Below are 23175 nucleotides of genomic sequence, written 5' to 3'. Positions count from 1 at the left end.
AAGCACAGACACAGATTGCAGCGGGGAAAGTGGGGACGGAGTGGGAGGCAGTGTCGGAAAAGCCGAAGACACCGACTGCAGCGGAGCCGACGTAGCCGACGGCGACACTTCTTTGTAGACAACTTGCGTGAAAGAAGGCTTTTCCGAGCTGCGACGTACTTCATCCTGCAAGGCAGGGGGGCGACGAAGCAATTCGGCACGCAAGGAGCACAACTCCGCACGCAGGGAACTAACCACTTTCGCATAATGGGCGCGGTCTCCCTCCCTCTCTTGACGGAGGCGGTCGAAAGAGAGCGCGTTTTCCCGGCGCATGAGGTCGTTGTTCTCCCGCAGCCGGGCCACTTGGTCGCTGAGGAAAGAAATACCGTCCAGCGCGTCGATGAGGAGCGCGCGGAGACCGGCAGCTTCGGCGTCAAGGTCAACCGGCTGGGACGGCGGGGCCGGGGCCTTCTCGACGACGGGCGGCGAGTCTCGTCGAAGGGAGCAGGGGGAAGGAGCCCCGCTTGCGGACGTGCCGATGTCGTCGCCGGCTCCGCTAGGCCTAGCCGCCGCCTCAGCCGTTTCACAGATGTTGCACTTGAACGGCCGAGCGCCAGAACTCAGGAGTTGAAGCTCAGCGTCCGGCCACACAACACACTTCGCGTGCACGCGTTTGTTACAGGAAAGGCAGCGGAAAAACTTTTGTTTACCGTAAAAAACACAGGAGCATAGAATACAGCAATCCTTGCTGGGCGCCATCTTGCCGCAAGATGGCGATAATAATAATAATAATAATAATAATAATAATAATAATAATAATAATAATAATAATAATAATAATAATAATAATCAACTTTTATTCAAGTGCCCAGGAACAGCCGAAGGCTTCGTACTGGCGCACTGAGAGGTAAAAAAAGGCAGCGCTGAAATACATGAACAGCTGACACATAAACAGCCAGTAAAAAAGGTGGGTGAGTGAAGACCAATAAAAAAATTTGAAATACTACAAAGAACAAAATTAGAAGTGGCATCCAACCTACATTACACGATTAACAAAGACTGTAAATTTTGGTACATTAAAAAACACATCGTATAATAACCATAGAAATAGTATGAAGCATCAATTACACATGAATGTATGAAACAAAATACAGGAAATATTCGTGACTATTGACAGAAAATGATAAATTATAGAAATATTTGTTACTGTGGCTTTCCCGGAACCCAAAAAAGTTCCTGTGTATATTTTATTTACTTATTTTCTTTTTACAGCGGCCGTAATTTGGTTTCGTTGGTGTAGTCGCCAGCAACTAAGGTCACTTTTTGCGTTTGATGAAACATCTAGGCTTTCGCCTTGAGAAGTATATAGAGTTTTTTTGTAGATCTGTGTGGAATCGTATTTTTGCAATTTTCCATATTTCTTTTTGAAAAAGAAAACATGAAAAACCTGTTTTTTCCCCGCTCCTCAAAATTTCATGAAAACTTACATCTCTACTGTGGACTAGCTGAGGCTGGTCGGATGGGTCTGGGCTGGCACGCATGGCGGCCCACTGCTCGGGGGAGGGTGACGGGAGATGTGGGAGGGTGGGGGTATGGGCGCATGCCCAAACCATATGGTAAAGCGTGCTACATTGAAAGCAAGCAGTAGTGACAAGGGGGGGAGATACGAAGTAGGGGGTGTGTGGATAGAATGGAGGAAGGTGCCGTTGTGGAAGGTGTTAGTTTGAAGACGTCTGCAGTCGGCAGCCTCGTCTTTCGTCAACTTATCACCGCAGCAGCGGAAGAGTGCGGCGGGACAGGTGAGAATCGGGGAGCATGTCGCGATATATGCGGGGGACGACGTGATTGTCCTCCTCAAGAGGTGGTGCGGCGATGGGGGAAACGCCGAATATCTGCTAATTATACCGAGAGGACGAAGTCGCAATTGCTACCGATGTTAACGTGCCATCGAAACGTCCAGAGGAACTAGGCGTGATTAAAATGCATAGATTAATCTGTAAATTAGGCTTCCTAAACTTTAATTTATATCGCCCACAGTGTCTTTTGTCATTGTATTTCTTCTACTTTATCCTGAATCATCGGAAAATGCGGCTTCGGGTAGCGTGTCGAAGGGATTTGACCGCGCTCCTCTTCTTTCGTTCCGTCACTGTTGATAGAAGCCGCGACACTTTGTGCCCCGTTCAGTCCCTTCTGTCTCACACGACACGCCTGCTATCGCTCGGAATTCTCAGCCTTGGTTCTTCATCAGTGAGTGGTTGCGGTCGCCTCAGGGCTATTGCAGTAACGACAGCGCGGGTGACGACACAAGGTCAGGGAAGGGGGAAGGGGGGGTGGAGGGGACGTAATGGCATGATCAAATGGCACGCTCCTCCTTAGCCACGCAACCACTCAAAGGTGACTGACCAACTTCGAACGGCGGCACAGTTTGTACTGATCCCGTAACGGCACACGCTCCTGTCATTTGACCACCAGTTCAAGCGACAAGAGCGCGCGCAATTGCGTCATCATGGTTGCTGCGGGTGTAGCGAGCGTTGCTACGGTTGGTTGCAATGGTTGCTACGGTCGCAGAGTTTCTATGGTTGCGAAACGCAATAGATGCAGATTTTTATTCCGTTTGAGAATGAACCGGGGTGTATACAGTGGGTTATATGCCTCTATTCAACCCCAAGAAACCCATGTGCGAATCTCAATGCCGGCAATTTTTTTATGCAGCCTTGTTTTAATTGGAGGGCAAAAAACATGAAGCGTTGCAGACTGACAGACGGGTTTTCGCGATTAGTCTACATAAAAACGCTGCGCATTTGAACCGAATTCTCTCGCCCCGATACAATCGTTGAGAGTTCTGTGTGACCTTCTACGGAGATTTCAGTACAGCTCTCGCACCTGTGTCAGGAGAAATTTGAAATGGGGAACATCTGCCACCTCCCATGCGGCACAGCAGTTAAGCCTTGATGTACCCACACAAAAAACATGACCAGATTTGATCTCTAATGATATTCGTCCCATCACCCTCTTATCCTCGGGTTACAAGATTATCGTTACGAATCTGGCCCGGGGGCTTGAGAAGGCCATAGGCGGTACGATTGGTCACCATCAGACTAGTAGCTTTAAGAACCACGCTCTGCCACCTCTAACTTCCACAGTTCGCGGGCGGCCTTCTGCGTGTGCAAACACATGTGCTCCAATTTAACCTGTTTTGGAGTTTGCGGAACGGTGGTACGAGTCCCTTCAACGTGGAGCTCAAGCTAATCATCCAGCACTTCTTGTACTTCTGCTGCCAGCCGGACTACTTCATTTGCGCGGAACAGCAACTACTCAGATGTCCACATTTGGCAAGGGGGCTCGCCAGGTCGCATAGCATGCGTCACACGAGTTTCTACAGAGGTCGTCTGCGAGCCCGGGATGTTAAAAGGGAACTTTTCGCGGTACTACCGACTTCTCTACTGAAATCTCAAGGCGAAGGTCCTTCCGCCGTCCCTTGATCGGGCAACCACCCGTGGGCGCGCCAATGGCGCACGACGTGAGATGCGCAGGCGCGGTAGTAGTGCTTTCGCTGGATGAACAGCTGTCGGTGGGGTGAAGGAAGCGTACGTAGGGCCAGACATAGGTGTTGGGTAACTTCTGCGTACATGAGGGGAGGAGCGAGTCTGTCAAAGGCGGCGTTTTCTCCACTCCCCCGTGCGGCGGGTCATTTCTCGCGCGAGGTCGGGTGCCGTGTCGTTTCGTTACACTCCCAGATGGGTTTTGAGTCCACACGATGTAGATCAGTCGCTGTGGGGGTGGCGGAGTAGCATTGCGCCGGCAAGCTTGTTGGCTGTCCGTCACTACTGTCGCCTGGGTATAGCGGGATATGGCAAGGGTAACTGCCGCTTCTTCAGCTTCAGCAGGTTGTAAGGTTTTGATGAAGGCCGTTATTGCCTGTACCCCTTGGGCGGAGGCCTACTGCCAAGGCAAAAGCTGAGTAGGAGGGCTATGCCATCGCGCCTGGAAAGGCCGCGTCAGCATCATCATGGTACCGTCGCGAGATGGCCTTGGTACGAGGCCATTGGCGTTCAGGGCGCATGTTGCGTGGTGACGGTTGGACTTCAATATGTTCTTGAGCAGATGATGGGCTCTGTAGGTGCGCCGTTGTAACCAAGCATGTTGATTCCCTAATCTGAGAGGAATTAGCAGCCAGCCTTCGTTAAAGACGGCCGTTTGTATGGTGGAAGGAGATATCTTTCAACTAGTTCGGACAACCCAATTAGGATACCCAGTTGAAGGAGTAGCAAGGTATATATAGAAATGCAGAACACGCTTTTTTATCATCTGTGAATGGTCGTGTTCATGCTTCTTCTTGCTTGCTCAGAAGAGCTAATGGGACTGCGCACGTGATACGGAAAACAATGAAGGCCTTCATGAGTGACGTGCCGCCGTGTTCTCCTCAAAGCCGCGATTTTTTCGTGATGATTCTACACATCATGTGAGATACCTGGTCCACGGTGGGCTTTAGCTGAATGATGAGGATCGCGTATCTTGCCCGAAGATCATACCAATGATCTTGATCTACTATATAGAGCTAGGGGCGAATAGTGTTGCCCCCGAGGTGCATTTCGACCGGTGGTGGTGGTTCCCGCTTGGGTCTCGCTGGTTCTGAACCACGAAGAATTCTGACTTTTGCGAGGCGCGCGAGAGTCCGCAGTATTGACCACGCCAACTGCATCTTTAAAGTAGAGCTTTCATGCTCACCACGAACACATGCGCCTGCCTAGACTGTGACATCGTAATCTCAAGTCCGTGCTTCATGTTTGGAAGATGTAAGAGAGCAGTGGGGAGAGTACTGCTCCTTGTGGAGTGGCTCTGATAGCCAGAATTAATGGAGTGCATGTTCCCCGCAATGCAGCTATCTCAGGTCCGCTAAAATGACTGAGTGGGGCATATTGTCGAACTCCTCCGAAAAGTTTAATGCCAGCATCACCGTGGGGCAGTGTCAGGTGGCCATGCAATGCCATGCCATATATATGTATGCTATCTCGTTTATTCACTGTGCTAACTCTGTTTCTGTGTACGCGTGAGTGGATGTGCCACCTTCCAGAAACTTTCTGCGAACGTACACGGACGGCCATACATACATCGTTAAATGTGTAGCTATATTTCTTTCAATAAATATAGCTATTGTTCATAACAGCAATGAGGCATGGTTTTTATCACCAGTATTGACTACAATACGTTTTTAATTGAATGAAAAGCCACCCACCTTTATGCGGCATCGAAAATATCAGTAATATTGGTTTTCCGGAGAGCGTGTCCCTTATACAGCTCTCACTTTAAAAAAGCGGTATTCAGCACACGAGAGACCTCACCTTGCAGGTACTTGTGCGCGATGACGTGCTGAGCGTGAGCGTGGCCCACGTGCGCGTACGCGTGGTTCAAGTGGAAGTGCACGGCCTCCTGGTGGTAGTAGCCCAGGTACACGAGCGTACCCACGACCAGCGCCGCCGAGACCTGTGGGGGTGAACACGGCAAGTGGATATACAATTATACATACACCTCCGTCTGCTCTTGGTTCTCGAGGCAGCATTGTACAACTGTGCTCCTGCTTCCGTATACATAAGGCCAGTTCTAAACCAACCCGCCGCGGTATCCCAGTGGTAATCGTCCGCTGTACGAGTTATTTAGCTCTATGCCTGCCCGTCACTGCGATCATAAATCTAAAAAACGTTTGCCCTAAAAGAAGTTAAACGAACAGAAATATAGACCGCTATACGGGCCGTGGCGGCCGTTTTTATGAAGGCGGGAAAAAAAACAGACATACGTGTGTCGAGATTCTCATGCACGTTAAATATGCCCAGGTGATCTCAATTAATCGGCAGCCCTACACTACGGCGCACCAGGTGCAGCTTCGGAGCTTAAAACCTCAAAATTTCTATGCAAAAAAATCCCGTGTGCACAAGCGCCTGATGAACGTATAAGTCCAAGTGATTCTATTGGTGTCATCAACCGAAAAATTACGCCCATCTTGCCGCGAGGGAACCCTGATGTGATGCGACGCATCGGGGGGTTCAATTGGTCGTAACGTTGCCTTGAGCGTTTGCGCTGATGCTGGTATTGGATTGTGTCAGCCCACTCGCTGAAGTGACCGTCGCTTCTATCACGTCTTCATCGGAAGAATCAAGTCAAGCACGGAGTCGTCAAGCAAAGACACGCGGCGTCGAACGAGAGGGAGCGCTGACTGAACCGCCGCAGCGCGCTACCCGCTTTATATTCACAGCGCCTGAAGGAGAGGAGACAGCGGAGGAGAGTCGCGCATGCGCGCACTTGCGCGCCGGAGCAGACGCGAGCGGAGCGAAGCGCGCGCACGCAGCTGTTGTTTATGATAATGAGACGGAGTGAGAGTGTTGCGCACAGCTGTCGGAGAGAAGAGCGGAGGAGAGGCGCGCGTGCGCAGGTGGCGTGCAGACGCCGCCGACGCCGACGCCGACGCAGGAGGGACATGCCTCAGAGCAAGAGATGCGTCGCATCTAAAAAAATCGTATATACCATTCACACTTTACATATAGACGTTCTAGAGCAAGGACAGAGTCAGAGTGGGCGATACGATCAGAAAATTTAAGGAAGGTGCGCCAGCGCAAGCCGATTCCAGCAGAACCACGCCCGCCAGTCACTAAGTTGCGACTTCTGAAACGCAACTGATTCTGTCTTCAAAATCTAGCCTTTCTCAACTTCCACGCCCCACACGCAAGGTGACGATGACGGTGATCTCGTCGGGCGTGACACGTGACGTTCAATTTCCAAAACCGGGAACAACCGGCGTTCCTTAGACAACAGAAAACGTCTAATAAACGCGCCGCTATGCATGCTGAATCCTGCGCCTAAACGACCTAAGCAGTACTACACAATTAAAAAAAAAACGCTTGTGCGAAGAAAGAGACAAAGTGAAGATTTGCGTGGGCGCGAACTCCGGCAGTTCTCAATGGATCGTGTGTCCAACGAACCAGGGAATGGCGCCAAGTGTACACAGGACGCCATTCCGTTTCGCCATTCCATTGTGGTGCTGTTTAGGAAACCGATTGTCGCGTGCAAGCCGAAAATATCGGAGCCGGGTTCGCGCCAACCATCCTGGCAACCTGGCATCAGAGCAACTTTAACTGTTTGATGCTGCTCAGTTTTTCCTGGGAGCTCATTATTTTGTCTTTTAAAATAACGCTCTTATTATCTCAGTACAGGGTTAGCTACCTAGGTCACATATACCGCCGCCCAAGGCCACGCACCTGCGGCCTGCGAGGCGTTATGTGAAACTGCGCCGCCTTTCTGCAGGCGGGGAAAACAGGCAGTATTTCAGTGGAAGACGATATGTCGACCGCGCTCCTCGTAGCGCAGTCCGAACTCGGAAAGCCTGGAGTGTAGATGTAGTCTTTTGTACGCCGCCTCAATAAGCCGCCGGCCGCTATTACGGCTGTGCGAACATTATACGCTAGGTCAAGTGCTACCTTTTAATTGTAGCTAATATTCCTAACTAAATAGGTCAGTGGAAGTCATTCTGCTCGAATTCCTTGTTTTGCCGCTGCCACGTCAGCTGCAGCTTTGCTCGGACACAAATGAAATTGATAGTGGGCGTACCTGGCAAGTATACCGTGCTCCCTCTAATTCACATTCCAACTACTATCTTACAAAAGAAAAACGAACACTGACCATGTATAAAAATATATTCGACGTTTCGTAACCGCATACCGGTTCCTTTTTCCACTGAGCAAGACAAGAAGTCGTCGTCAATCATGTAGCGAGCCCGTGACGTAAAGAGCATGCGTAGACGGCCGACAGAGTCCCATTCGTCCGGTTCATATCGTGGCTGGCGTTGACTGGATGAAAAGCGATTCCAGCAGCCACCGGGATGACACGTTCTTTTTTTTTTTAATTGTCCTAGTCAATCATGTGGAATTTTCGTGCGCGTGTTCCGCTATGGCATTCGTCGTGTGATTATTATTTCTCGCATCACGTTGGTGCTCCTTCAGTCGTCGCGAAAACTTCCTTGTTTCGCCAATGTACACATGACTGCAATCAGCGCATGATATGTTGTATACTACTCCAGGGAATGAATCACTCGGCAATTTGTCTTTCGCATTCATCAGCCGATTCTGGAGCTTGCTGGTCGGTACATGAGCAATGCGCATGTCGTATTTTAGATGCGAAGCACCTCTTGCTCGGGGGCATGTCACTTGTCCGTGCCCCGTCCGCAGCGCCTCTGATGATGATTGTGGCAGAATGCCCCTAGGGGTTGGCCAACCAAAGAATCCATCACGAGATAGCTTCGCGTTCAACCACCGTCGTCATCTTCCCGTAGGGGTACCACTGAAGAAGAAGAAGGAGAAGAAGACAAAGCTGCGAAGAGGAGGGCGTGTACGTTGCTCTCATCCGGTGCACCAACGTCAACAACCTTTACCTCACCAACGCTGACGGAGACTACCGATTCTACCACAGAGACGACAACATCGACAAGAACATGATGGACGAGTTTCGGCGCCTTGAGAACCACCGCCTACTCACCTTCACACAACAGTACTTGCGTGCCTTTGCCACCGGTGTGGACCCGGACGCGGCATTCCCTCTGGCGCTACTGTCTGTGACTCGATTCAACCACCCGGCCAAAGTAAAATAATGCCTGCGCAATAGTCTTATATAGTCACAGCTAAATGTGCCCGTCCAAGTCCGGTGTAATGTTCATACTTGTCAATATTGTTGAAGAACAACAAGACATTACGCACATATAAGTCAACAAATTAATACAAAAGTGATATCTGCAGCGTTCCTTTATAAAAAATCGTACATGTTTGATTTTTGGCTTGGGCTTGGCATGACAATTGGATTCTTAAGCGGTTTTGGGGATTTGCTTTGGGGATGAACTCTGCCGGCCGTCTACGCATGCTCTTTACGTCACCGGCTGGCTACATAATTGATGACGACTTCTTGTCTTTCTCAGTGAACAAGGAACCCGTATGCGGTTCCGACGCTTTTCTTTTGTACGTTCTCATGCCTGACCAGACGACATTTCGTCGAACCTTTGATTATGTGAACCACTTTCTTGCACACCTCGCTCATTCAGCATGTCATCGCCACCATTGATCGCCTTCGTCGATACCTTGTCTAGTCGTCGGAAATGAAGATTGTGAAGAAAGTGTTCTTTTTTTCCTTCTCTACGGTTGTCTTAGTGGAGAAGGACAGTTCTTTCTGGTTCTGTTTCGATTATCGAGCACTATAAGGTTATTCGGAACGACGGGTACTCAATGCCCCGCACTGACGGCTCCATGGACTGCCTTGAAGGAGCCGAGCCTACTTTTTAAGCCAAGTTCTACGCTCGGGGCATACAAATTCCGCAGTGTGATTTTTGCGAAGAGAAAGCGGCGTTCACAACTCTTGACGACTTTCACGACGAAAAAAACAGCGCAGATGACGGTACATAAGAATGAAGGAGCTGGAAAACACGTGTGCTTCCAAACACGGGAGCTTCTTCGTTCTTATGTCCGTTTTGTGCGCCTTTTTTTCGATAAGTATGAACCAAGTAGCAAGACTGCACCTGAGTACAATTCTATATAAGTTCAGTTGATATCGTTCAATATCAATTACCTCCTTGCGGCCCTGTGCAACGCGCGTACAAAGGTCCAGCGGCTGATTCAAACCTTACTCATCGCGGCACGAGTCTCTTCTCGGAACAAATTTAGCGAAAACACAGAGGTTTTAACTAGAAGTATACGCCCGCTCAGGAAGTGGTTTACTGTAAAGACAGACGCGCGGCGTTTCCTCTTTCTTGCTCCCCAAGTATCCCCAGGTTGGAGTGCTACCTAGCTTGTCCGGAAGTAAACATCGCTCCAGACACCTTAGGCTACACTAGATAGGGGCAACCATACTAAGAAGGCTCTCCCGGACACAAACAGCCGTTCTGCACGAGAAAAGGATCTCGCTGCCCGAGAGTGCTATAGGTAACAGCCTCACCATGATCCATCAACCCAAATCGTTACCCACAGTCCCCAGGACCTGAAGTACCCTTGCCCCTTTAAAGAGCCATTGCGGGAAAGTTTTGGTTCATTAAAAACACTGCTTTGTCCCAATAACGATGGTACCAGTATTCTCACTAATCAAGTAATCGCGATATTCAGACAAGCAGATAAAGCAGTGGCGACTCCGCAGCCACTGTCTGACGGGTCATTCGACGTCACAGCATCTGCTTGTACGATTGGCGGCCGAGGACCAAAGCATTCGCCAAGAAACATGACTGCGCGATTTTAGGATGCCTCTAGCTCCGTTTCATTATAGAACTTTAGTGCTAACGTGCATTTAAACACACTGGTAGCTGTGTTTTTAATGTTTCCTCTATTGTATCACTGCTTACGTCTTCTAGCGCGAAACTGAAAGTTCTGCACTATTTTTAGCGTTTTTTTTTTAGGGGGTTTAAAAAACGTCTTTCGTGGCTTGAATGAAGCTAAGTGAGTTTCCAAAGGTTAATTTTTTCCAATTAAACAAGGTTGTATTTTGTATTCATGGCCCCTTTAAGGGGGCCCCACCTGTTAGCATTACTATGGGCCTTGCTGCTTCGTGATACACGGTCTTAAAAACCATCGCGCACGAAGGCGAAAAGTTTTAAAAGTACATATACATGTGCACAAAGGCCTAGTTTGCTTATTTTAGACATATGTAACTTCTGAACTAAAAAATAAAAAATAAAAATACAACTGTCGCTTGGAAGACCGCTAGCGTCATCTAATGAAAACTAATCAAACTAAAATGCATTTCTTGTTTATTTTTTTATTTCAGTAAAGATGGGCTATATTTCTAAAAGGAACAAACTAGGCCGTTGAGAACATTTAGATGAATTCGTAAAACTTTTCGTATTGGCGCACAATGCTTTTTAAGCCAGTGGGTCATCACACCATTAGCAAAGAGGGCATAACAGCCCGACTCTGACAACTCTGCTGTTCCGTCGCCGGGGGAAAGCAGAACGCAAGATAGCGGGCGGCCGGGTGCTTGCCTGGCTTGTGCAGTTGTGCCCTACGTAAAGTAATTATAAACATAGGCAGTCTCTCACGCACTCGCTTCTGCGCCCCTCTATCGGCATCTCGTTACGTCAGCGTTTGGTGCGGCGGAGACATAACCCGCCGGCTATAGGTGGCCGGGAAGAAAGTCGAACCTTTCGGTAACGCATCCATGTGCAGTAAACGAGGCGTCAGGCATTCCCTACATTTTTGCTGGCCTGGGTTTCGCTCTCGCATTGGGCGAAAGTGCCATTTCGCTGGGCCTCTAAGGAGTTTGCGCAACGTTTCGGGCCGCACCAGGACACCGATCACTAGCTCCCTGGCGAAAACGCCGATATCAACGATTCCAATGTTGACGAAAGGTTCGTTTCTTCGAATCCCCGAATAGGAAGCGGCTCACCCGCTTCCTTTGACTGCGGATGATTTTTTACGGACGATTGACAATGGACGATCTTCGGCATCCTGCGGCCATTTTGTCGAATTCATAGAGAGAGAGAGAGAGAGAGAGAGAGAGAGAGAGAGAGAGAGAGAGAGAGAGAGAGAGAGAGAGAGAGAGAGAGAGAGAGAGAGAGAGAGAGAGAGAGAGAGAGAGAGAGAGAGAGAGAGAGACAACTTAATTGAATTCATAGAGGAAAAAATTTTATTTGAGGTCACCTGTTGCTGAATGACCAGTTGCTGAATGAGATGGGAAATACTATATTCAAAAGCAGGGAGTGTGTATTGGTTCTTGTTTGGCTCCTGTTTTAAGCCACCTGTTTTTAGCCCACTTGGACAGGTGTCTTGCAGACCGCTTAGATGATGTTCATGTTGTAAAAATTTGTAGATACGTTGATGATTTTTTAGTAATCTTTGACAACAGCGTTGCCAATTTTCCAATGGCTGTTTTTAAGCTTTTAGCCCTGTTTAAAGAGTGTTTTAGTCCTTTGGTGTTGACTCATGAGGTTCCGGACAACAAGGTGCTACAGTTCCTTGATATTAAACTGATGCTCTCTGAGTGACATGTATGTTGGGCATATCACCGGAGAGCAGACAAGGGCCTGTTACCTTTTCATTCGGCTCACTCCAAGCTCACAAAAAGAGGCATAGTTAACCTGTGTTTTAAGAATTCTCTTGAAAGATCGTGCCACCATTCCATGGAGAGTAGCTTCAAAGAGCAAACGGAGCGCTTGCTCGCTGCTGGGTATCCGGCGTCCATTCTAGTATCGGTAGCTGAGAGCAACCTCAAGAATTTAGAACAGCGGAAGGGCCGGTTACAGGAGGGTGAAAGGAAAAAAGTAGCAGTAATTCCATATTTGCGCAATACGTCCCACCGTCTAAAAAAGATTGCCAATCGGATGAACGTAAAGGTTGTTTTCTCTGCACCTAACAAATTGCACAAAATTTGCAAGTTGACTAACCCCTTCCGTAAAGCACCGGTTTGGTGTGTAAAAGGACATAGGAAGCCATGTGTTAAATGCGCAGTCGGTGTGGTGTATGATGTTCCCCTTTCGTGCGGTAAGCGATATATAAGCCCCGGATACATGGACCCGACGAGGGAGGGTCGAGTCGACTGGCGGGTTCAGCTACCTCGACCCCTCACGCGTATATAGCCCCGGATACATGGACCCGACGAGGGAGGGTCGAGTCGACTGGCGGGTTTAGCTACCTCGACCCCTCCCGCGTATATATGAGCTCCATTCAAAGAGTCGAGGCGAGGGGGCCGGAGGATTGCCGGAGAAGGAGCTACCGTATTTTTAGTATTCTAGAGTGCACCTTCTTTTGCTAAAAGCTAGCCTTAAAATTTGTGTGCCCGTCACAATCGGTCTCAAAACCAAATCAGGTTTTAAATCGGCCAGCAACATTGCCTTAGGCACGAGGTCCTCCCAAACTCTAACGCAATCCAATAAAAAAATCCGTCAATATCACGTGAGTGAATTTCGGCGCACTCATTCCTGAATGACATACCTTTGTCAGCTGTTACTCATTTTTCTACTATTGCAATTAGCCCGTCACACGTAGAATTATGAAGGTCAAGACACTTGAAATAGCAAACAGCTTCAATGTTTCCCACCATAGTTTTATTCCCTGCAGGAGCTGGATAAACAAGTTTACGAAGCACAAATTATTTTTGGCTGCTACAGTTGCACGCGCAAAATAAAATCTCCTTCTTCTAGGTAAGTAGTGTCATGTATTTTACATCTGTGCGGTAAAGCCGACGTCCAATTATTTTTTCGGGTTTTTCTGCGCGAACCTACCCGCGCGGTACAATCGGTGGCGCGTTATAATCGTGCAAATACGGTATTCAGCTCCCCACCGCCCGCCGACTCAGCCCGACGAGCGCGTCAACCTACCCCCTGCCTGCGAGTCGTACCGACTCGCCCCGACGGCTTTTCGACTCACCGCGTCCGCTTATGCAGTACGTCGAGTCCAAAAAAACCTGTTTATTTCAACTCAACGCGCCCTCGTCGGGTCAATGTAAACGGGGCTATAGGCCAAACCGGCCGATGTCTTAACGACCGGTTAGGTGAGCACAGACAGAATGTCAGCAATTACAGAGGATGGCCATTTCTTTGTTCACTGCCATGACTGCGGCTGCGTGCCACGGTTTGAGCAATGTGTGGTACGTTCGAAACATAAGGAACAAAATGTAAGAGAAATAGTAGAGGCAGATTTGATTAGTAAAGCGGGGTTGTCCTGTGTGAGCGTGCCGTCACTGAGTTTGTCAGATAAGGAGGCAACTTTTCTGCGCATGGCTGCAACACGTCAGCATTGGCGGTGAGAGTGGGAAGTGATTGCGGGTAGGCTGTGGATACTTATATGTGCGTGTATGTGAAATAAAATTAGTTGGAAGTTAGCGCTGTGTTGTGTGTCCTCTTTCTTGTCCTCGTTCTTTGCGCTATGACTTCGTCAAAATCGCCACACCAACTTGCCCAAGAATCCGTACTAGTGATCCTGTGGCCATATGTTTCACCTAGCTTTAGCCAGAGTTTAAAAATATGTCCATGCACTCTAAGACGACGCAACCAAATGCCTGTTACTCTCTTTTGTGTGTAGTTCCTCACGCTATTTTTTGTATTTTGCTTAATTAGATTATTAGTCAATTTTATTTAGCCAACTTTCCAACCAACAAAGCTAGGCAAAAAATCCCAATAAGAAAGTTCCAGAGCGGTTTTAAAAACGTCCAAATAAACTGTTTCTGTCTTTCTACTCATTAAGTATTAGTGTTTTCCAGCTTATTGCAGATGCCCGCGAAATACAAAATAAAATGGCAGCATCTCCACTCCGTGGATGATGGCGAGGGTGCGGAGTACGGGGGCTCGAAATGGCATCCAAGTTGCGCCCCGACCGTCATTCGATTTGAGCCGTGAGTTGCACCTTGATTATTCCCTAAATGAAACTGCAACTCACGGCTCAAATCGAATTTCGCTTGATTTTCGCTTGATGATGGTGTGCGCACGGATGGACGCGGACGGACATTGGGAGGTCCTAAGGTACTCCGCACCGTTACAGGCGAGGGAGTAAGCCCTTTGACTCTCGGGTACTAGCTCACGGTCGTAGTTCAATGGGTAAGACGACTGACACTAACTCTGTCTGGTCTACCAGACACAGGCTCGAATCCTGCCTGTGCCTGTGTGACTTTTTTGCGATTGTAAATGCTATGCGCACGGACGCGGCCGGACATTGTGCGGTCCTACGGTACTCCACACATAAAAATACCACGTGACGTGCCGGCTTGCGCGTCTTGATTGCAGTGCTCCCAAACGTTCCGCGCACAAACTGCCATAGGCGCTCTGCCGCTTAAAAGGCGACAGTTTAAAAATATGTTCCAGGTTCCTGGCCAGGACAAGTCTGAAGGCTTCCCGCGGTTGGACCTGGGGCCCGCCGGGAAAAGCAGGACCATCAGTGTGTGGCTGGGCAGCCCGAGACGCTGCAGTGCCGCCCGAAGCTCTGCTCTCGGGGCATCGTGATGGCGGAGGGAGAAGAGCAGGTGCTCCAGGGTCTCGGGCTCTGTTGTGAAGTCGGCACATGTGGGCGACGACCGGCGGCCATGTCGGTGCAAGCGGGCTGCCACATTGCAGAAGTCGAGCCGCATGCGGAGGAGAACGGAAAGTTGGTCTAGTTGGTAGGTGTTCATCTTAATGGAAACAAAAGCGCTCAAAACACAGGGACGAAGGAAGACGTAGACAGCACGGCGCTTACTCGCAACTACTCGTTTATTGAAAAACACACATATATACCATCCAGAGTACACGTGGTCGGGTTCCCTTCCCCCATCATACAATCCATTACAAGACTTAACGGCGGCCGAGGCACATGCGGCAGAAAAAGATAAAACACACGCCAAACATATTGTAACCAAAAACCTGAAAAAAACGCCCCAACCCTACATAAACCAAAGCATTAGTTCCGCAAAGGTGTGGCGAACGATATGTCAGCTCCTCCTCTCTCACCTTGACCGACAAGGAATACTCGTGCTTGAATTCATTGTGCTGCTTTGCTTTGTAACGCGTGAATTAATTTTGTATAATCTTCACCAATTACCCCCGTACTCAATGCCCCGTAAATGGGCCTGTAAGGAATTTTAAATAATATATATATATATAGATATATATATATATATATATATATTAGGGTGTCGAACCGGAACCGAACCGAACCGAAAACCGGAACCGAACCGGTATTTTTGCCGGAACTGAACCCGAACCCGAACCATTATTTTTGAGCCGGCTGAACCCGAACCGGAACTGAACCGAAAAAAGAAATAACGGTTTCCGGTTCTCGACAAAACGGTTCGACCATCCCGTTATTGATAACGGGTGGTAAGTGTCATTAGGGGCTTCTTTCTTTCACGCGCCATCAACTTCGCAATCTCTCGCTCACTTTTACCCGTTCAATGAATTAAAATGCTCCGAACACGCTCATCACGGTCACAACATGGTGACAATTTGATTACTTGATTGATTGTGAGGTTTGTTAATGCGCCGACGCAAGGCAGGCGATGAGGCGCACCGCAGTGGAGGGCTCAGGATTAATTTTGACCACCTGGGGATCTTTAATGTGCGCTGAAATCTCGTACACACGGGCGTTTTCGCTTTTCGCCTCCATCAGAAAAGCGGCCGCCGCGGCCGGAAATCGAACCCGCGTCTTTCGGCTCAGCAGCACAACGCCATAGCCACAACATGGTGAAACGACTGCACACCAGTATAGCAATTAAGGCTCCTAATTGCAATGGTATGTTGCTGATGGTCGAGCAAGCAGGGTGCAAGGCTGGGAAGAAGAAATGTCAAACTCTTGGCAGCCTGCACGATGTTTGAAGCACCGAATTCACCCTTCCCGCGGTCGCCGGTGCGCCTGCCACCACGCCCCCACAAGGAGCCTTAAAAGGCTCAATAAAACGTTTGTCGCTCTCTCTTTCTCCCTCATTGGGACAGTGCAAGTGCAATCAGTCCACGAGATTGTTGCACTGTGTACCAGCCAAGGTTCAAGCCCTACATTTGCCTATGCCTATTTACAGCAGCTAAAGAGTGTTGAAATTTTGGCTTTTAGGTACATGCATAATCACAAGAATTAAAACAGCGCCACTAACGGGACGCACGAAGAAAGGGACGCACATATGTTTGTTATTGGTTCGAGACATCGGCTTTATACAAGCGAGGCGAACCTCACGAAACGAGGAAGAGGGGAAAATAGGGCGAAGGGGCCGGAGAAACAAGATTCTTAAACGTACTGCACGGGGAAAGAGAACATTGATTGATTATGAGGTTTAACGCGCCGACGCTACACAGATGATGAGGCGCGGCCCAGTGGAAGGCTCCGGATGAATTTTGAACACCTGGGGATCTTTAGCGAGCGCCGAAACCTCGAACACACGGGCGTTTTCGCTTTTCGCCTCCATCAGAAAAGCGGCCGCCACGGCCGGGAATGGAAACCGCGTTTTTGATGCTTAGCAGCACGACGTCTTAGCCACTGAGCCACCGCGGCGGGTGAGGTAAGCGAAGATACGTGTCTATTCGAAATTCTAGAGACTGTGTTCTTTCGAATTGACAGGTGTGCCCAGCGTTGGGCACTGTACGTTTGGTTTCGCTGATTTCCACTAGCGTCTTTGGTAGTCTCTTGTGCAGGTAAAGCTGCTCTTCACAGGCGAATAAAACGCCATGTTGTGTGCGCGGGCGTGTGTTTGTGCGCTTTACGTGGAAGTTTTCTTTGTTGATTGTTTTGCAGGCAGCATTCGCTCTTGATTGTCGCAGTAAGCCCGATAACGAAGGGGCCGCAGCCCCTGGTCGGCGATATTTTTCCGCCGCGTCATCTTACATGCTTGGCCAAGGATCCTAAATGGACCATGAAAACAAAGCCCTACCTTGCCTTATTTGAAAGATCTGCCTTTGGTGACTCGTTAAGGAAGTTGTTTTTACAAGAAGTGGTGAGAAACACCGAAAAAACTTTCAAATTTTCTGCCACCCAGCATCAGCAGTGACGTAACAAGGAAGTAATTCAAGCAAAATGGGCAACCTCTTAAGTCATTATTAGCATCTAAGCAGTACAATAAAACGACGCAAGGGGCACCAATAAATAACACACTCATGTCTCTTGGCGGCGGCTTTGTGTAGTCTCTAGGATGACAGTAGGGGGGTGAAAAAGAGGCTGGTACATTTTCTGTTACACCTGGCCAATATTTTCAAATTTGACAGTAGTATTGCAGCTCATTTTCAAAAAACCACTAGTTCGAGTGAAGAAAAAAAGTACTTCAGTTTTGATGAATTTAAAGTATACAAAACTGATTTTTCACGCCTTGCTAATAATTCAGTTCTGAACCGGTTCACGAACCGGTTCAACACTCCGAACCGGTTCGCGAACCGGTTCGTGGATAGAATTAGTCGAACCGGAACTGAACCGGAACAAAATAAATTTACCTGAACCCGAACCGTAACCGAACCCGTATTTTTTGCGGTTCGACACACTGATATATATATATATATATATATATATTGCCGCGAACCATACATTGGGTTTGTTTATTTGTGTTTTGCTTTTACCGCCCGGCTGCGCCGGTCTGCGTTATCTCTGCGCCAAGGGAAGCGCGTGTTCCATTCTTTCTTTCTGTGCCGCATGTGTTATCTGTTGTGATAGGGAGAGCATTCCGATCTAACGTGAACAGCCCAGAATAATCTTCTTGGATCTACTATGTTCTCGATGCGAATCGACGTTTCGAGAACCACGCGCGCCGAAAGATAAAAAAAATTCCCCCGCATTTCCCCGAGGGGGAGAATGTGAAAGTGCGAATGCACGGTTGTCGGCCCGCTTGCGGCGCTTGCGCTCGGCCCCCGCAGCCCAACGCCTCGCCGCCTTCTCTTCCATCTCTTCCATTGGGTTTGTAGTATCACGTGTACACCACGCAGTTATCAAGCCGCTATAACGCCGCTGAGTCGCCAACGCACGCCGCTGACGACGTAGTTTGAATGCGTTAAAGATATAAGGCGCGTCTAACACTGATATCACCGTCGCGGCCGTGGCTTTGTCGGTAGCGCGTCGCGCTGCGGCCCGCAAAGTCCTCGGATCGAAACCTGGCGCCGGATGCTGTTTTTTCTTTAAAGAGCACTGCGGACGCCGCCGCCGACGCCGGCGGTGGATGGTTTGGGGTCGCTTATAAAGAGCATTCGCTCTTAAAAGCCTGCAGTGCGGACGCCGGGGCATTCGATTCGACGACACTCGCCTGTGCAAGTCACTTTGTTGACCGCTGCTTCGCCGCCTCTGTATTCTTTTGAGTTGTTAGGGGAGCACAAGTTCGCTCCAATAAACGTATTTCTCATTCAAGACAACTGCTTCGTCCTTCTCTTCGTGACATCTGGTGGAGGTGCGGGGTACGCACCCTTCATGCCCACTACAACCTCTGGAAGCCGCCAAGCCAGTCCAACAAGAGCCAGCATCCGCGTGCAAGATTTACCACCCGAGTTCGGTCTACTACCGGAGAAGACGAAGAAGAAAAACGTCGCAACCAGCACCATGCTCAACCAAGCCAATCCTCCTGTCGTTCTGCAGCAGCCACGGGAACCGCCATCATTCCGAGGAGCCCCCGCAGAAGACCCAGAAGAATGGTTGGAAAAACTGGAGCGCGTCCGGAAATTCAACAGGTGGGACGACGCAGAAACGTTCCGGCACGTTTTCTTTTACTTGGAAGATTCGGCTCGCACTTGGTTCGAGAACCACGAGAGCTCCTTGACAAACTGGGCTCAGTTCAAAAGCGAGTTCACTAAGACCTTCACTACCGTGGTCAGAAAAGAACGCGCAGCGCTTTTACGCGAAACTCGAACGCAGCACCCCAACGAAGGGGTAGTGATCTTTGTTGAGGAGATGAAGAGGTTGTTTCGACGTGCGGATCCGGAGATGACAGAAGAAAAGAAACTAAGGTTTCTCATGCGAGGGGTAAAGCAGGAGCTTTTTGCTTGCCTTGTCCGCAATCCTCCCAAGACGGTGGCCGAATTCGCGTCTGAGGCGGCCGCGATGGAGAAGACGCTGGAAGCTCGAACGAGGCAGTACGATCGACCGGTCAACGTGATGGTTTCCGAGATGATCAGTGCCGGGGCTACAAGCTCCGACACACTGCGTGAGACCATCCGAGCAGTGGTCAGGGAGGAGCTTCGGAAGCTTTTTCCGACGACGCCGCAACCTCAAGTGGCTTCCCTGACTGACGTCATCCGCGAAGAGGTTCAACACGCTTTGGGCACTTCTATGCCATCCGAGGCACCCCGCGAGCCACAGGCGATGACCTATTCTGCGGCTGTTCGTCGACCCCGCCCTGCTCCAACCCGTCTACAAGAAGCTCCACCGTACCGCCGTCCACTCTCGCCGCCGTCCCCACTCTCGCCGCCGTCGACCGTACCGCCGTACACAGCCCAAACCCAGACGCCGAGGAAGACTGACGTTTGGCGAACGCCAGATCATCGTCCGCTGTGCTACCATTGCGGGGAGGCCGATCACATCTATCGTCGCTGCCCGTACAGGAGTCTCGGACTGCGTGGTTTCTCCGTCGACGCCCCACGCCCCCGACCCGGCCAGCGCCCTACTGAGATCGACGAATACCTGTCCAACACCAACCGAGGACCAGCCCGCTCACACCGATCGCCATCGCCCTACCCATACCAGTCGCCTAACCGCCGTAGCAATGCTGATTTCGCACGTGGAAGGTCCCCCAGCCCACGCGGGGGAAACTAAAAGCAGCAACTTCTGGAGGTGAAGTTGCTCTACGGCGAAATACTGGAAACCCTCCAACGACGCAAGGACGCACCGAAGACAGTGATTCACGACATGCCCTCATCCCGACGACCCGACCCAGCCCTGACGAGACTCCTGAACACGACGACAGCTACACGGCGCGACGCGTACCCGACCTGACCGAGACGTCCGTTGAGAAGACGACGACAACGACGATGCACAGTGCCCGACCGTCAACACGTACAAGCAGAGATACGACGCCCCGACGAACCCGGAACTCGAGGAAGACTGCATCTGACGTCAAGGTGTCCATCGACGGCTTTGACGTAGTCGCCCTCGTAGACACGGGAGCTGACTATTCGGTAATGAGCGGACCATTTGCGTCTAAACTGAAGAAAGTTATGACCAGATGGGACGGTCCGCATATACGCACATGTGAGGCCACCTCGTGACGCCAAGTGGAACGTGCACATCGCGCGTCACCATAGACGGCACGACGTACCCTGCCGCGTTCGTCATCTTGCCTAACTGCTCCCGCGACGTAATTCTCGGAATGGACTTTTTGACGGACAACGGCGCAATAATTGATCTGCAGACCAAGTCGATAACTTTTTCCTCCGATCACTCCATGACGCCGGAACCGAACCCCGAACACCGTGCAGCTGTAAGGATAGCCGATGATCATGTCACCCTGCCACCCCGCGCAAGTTTGATGATCACCGTCTACTGTGAAGGTGCTGCTCCTGACGTTGACGCTATCGTGGAGAGTGACCAAAGGTTGCTTCTCGACCGCGGTGTGTCTGTCGCAAGAGGCATTGCGCGCTTCAAGGAACACCAATCCCACATTTTGGTTACTAATTTCACCGAGGGGTACCAGCATTTAAACAAGGGCGCGGCAATTGCATTCCTCGAAGAAACGCAAGAAGCAAGTGACGTGATCGCGGTCGCCGACTTTGAACGCACCCCCGTAGAAACCTTCAAGCTCCCGCAGCCCTTCGACGTGAATCCGGCGCTACCGCAAGAACAACGGAACAAATTATTGGCTTTGCTGCGTCGCTATAGCGAATGTTTTTCGTCGAGCGCAAAACTACGTCAGACCCCTATAGCGAAGCACCGAATAATAACCGAAGATGGAGCCCGACCTACCCGACAGTCACCGTACCGCGTCTCTTCACACGAACGGGAAGCCATCCGGACTCAAGTCGACGACATGCTCAGCGACGACATTATACAGCCATCGAAAAGCCCCTCGGCTGCGCCCGTCGTACTCGTAAAGAAAAAAGACGGCACATTAAGGTTTTGTGTTGACTACCGACGACTGAACAAAATCACGAAAAAGGACGTGTACCCCCTCCCCCGAATCGACGACGCCCTCGACCACCTCTGCCACGCGAAGTACTTCTCATCGATGGACCTGAAGACCGGCTACTGGCAAATTGAAGTGGACGAGAGAGACCGAGAGAAGACTGCATTTATAACCCCAGACGGCCTATACGAGTTCAAGGTGATGCCGTTTGGGCTGTGCACAGCACCAGCGACGTTTCAAAGAGTCATGGACACTGTGCTAGCTGGCCTTAAGTGGCACACCTGCCTCGTATACCTCGACGACGTAGTGGCATTCGCTCGGACTTTCGACGAACACCTTGCAAGGTTGGAGTCTGTACTCGAGGCCATTCGTACGTCGGGGTTGACGCTGAAGCCTGAAAAGTGCCGTTTCGCATACGAGGAACTCAAGTTCTTGGGCCACGTCGTCAACGCCGCGGGAGTCCTACCTGACCCGACAAAAACTTCAGCTATCGCGAACTTCCCTAGGCCGAAAGACAAGAAGGGCGTGCGAAGATTTCTCGGGCTGTGCGCATACTACCGGCGCTTCGTCGCAAACTTCGCACGCATTGCAGAGCCACTCACGCGCTTGACGAAAGACAGCACCCCTTTCAGCTGGGAAAACGACCAAGAAAAAGCATTCTGCGAGCTGCAAAAACGCCTGCAAAGCCCGCCCGTGCTCGCTCATTTCGACGAAAATGCCGAAACGGAAATGCACACGGACGCCACTGATATAGGCTTGGGTGCCGTCCTTGTCCAAAAGCAAAGCGGCTGCGAAAGGGTAATCGCCTATGCCAGCCGTGGTCTGTCGAAGGAGGAGAAAAACTATTCTGCCTCTGAGAAAGAGTGCCTGGCTATTATATGGGCGATTTCAAAATTTCGCCCATACGTGTATGGAAGGCCATTCAAGGTTGTAACAGACCACCATGCGCTGTGTTGGCTCGCCAATTTGAAGGACCCCTCTGGCCGTCTTGGGCGGTGGAGCTTGCGCCTGCAGGAGTTCGACGTTACAGTCGTTTATAAATCCGGCAGGAAACACTCCGACGCCGACTGCCTGTCCCGCGCCCCCGTCGACCCACCACCACAAGACTCTGATGAAGACAGCGCGTTCTTCGGGATCGTGACGGAGAGCGACCTAGCCGCCCAGCAGCGTGCCGACCCCGACTTACGCGTCATAATCGAGTACCTCGAGGGATGCAACGTTGCCGTTCCTAGGACCTTCAAACGCAGCTTACCAGCATTCAGCCTGAGAAACTCCGTCCTCGTAAAGAAGAATTTCAGCCCCGGAACAAGAGCGAATTACCTTCTCGTCATCCCCGCGGACCTTCGTGACGAAATTTTGGAAGCGTGCCACGACGACCCGTCTTCCGGACATCTCGGCACAGCCCGCACTATTGGAAAAATCAAGGCGAGGTACTACTGGCCCGGCCTTACCTCTGACGTCACCCACTACGTCCGGAGCTGCCGTGACTGCCAGCGACGAAAAACGCCGCCGACAAGACCCGCCGGACTTCTACAACCGATCGCCGTCCCATCGAGACCATTTCAACAGATTGGAATGGACCTTTTAGGCCCGTTCCCCAGAGGTCGGCAAACTCACTCATGAGTACACTCACTCAGACTCATTTGGACTCAAACTCACGCGTGAGTTTGAGTTTGAGTGAGCGCGAGGCTAGTGTGG

The 23175-nt window shown here is 50.3% G+C and overlaps 1 protein-coding gene across 1 annotated transcript in view; it reads right to left on the bottom strand.

Annotated features, from left to right (window-relative positions):
- LOC144155008 (uncharacterized) overlaps window positions 1-23175 on the bottom strand; it is a 71373-nt gene that overhangs the window by 28370 nt on the left and 19828 nt on the right. The window contains exon 2 of the mRNA XM_077686191.1: window positions 5322-5463. Within this exon, the coding sequence (XP_077542317.1) occupies window positions 5322-5463 (142 nt within the window). The remainder of the gene's footprint in view (window positions 1-5321; window positions 5464-23175) is intronic.

This window comes from Haemaphysalis longicornis, unplaced genomic scaffold, assembly GCF_048455015.1.
Source record: "Haemaphysalis longicornis isolate Haplotype H1 unplaced genomic scaffold, Haemaphysalis longicornis Haplotype H1 scaffold_1, whole genome shotgun sequence".
NCBI lineage: Eukaryota > Metazoa > Arthropoda > Arachnida > Ixodida > Ixodidae > Haemaphysalis > Haemaphysalis longicornis.
Note: the sequence above shows the minus strand (reverse complement) of the source record. Positions and strands in the feature narration are given on the sequence as shown.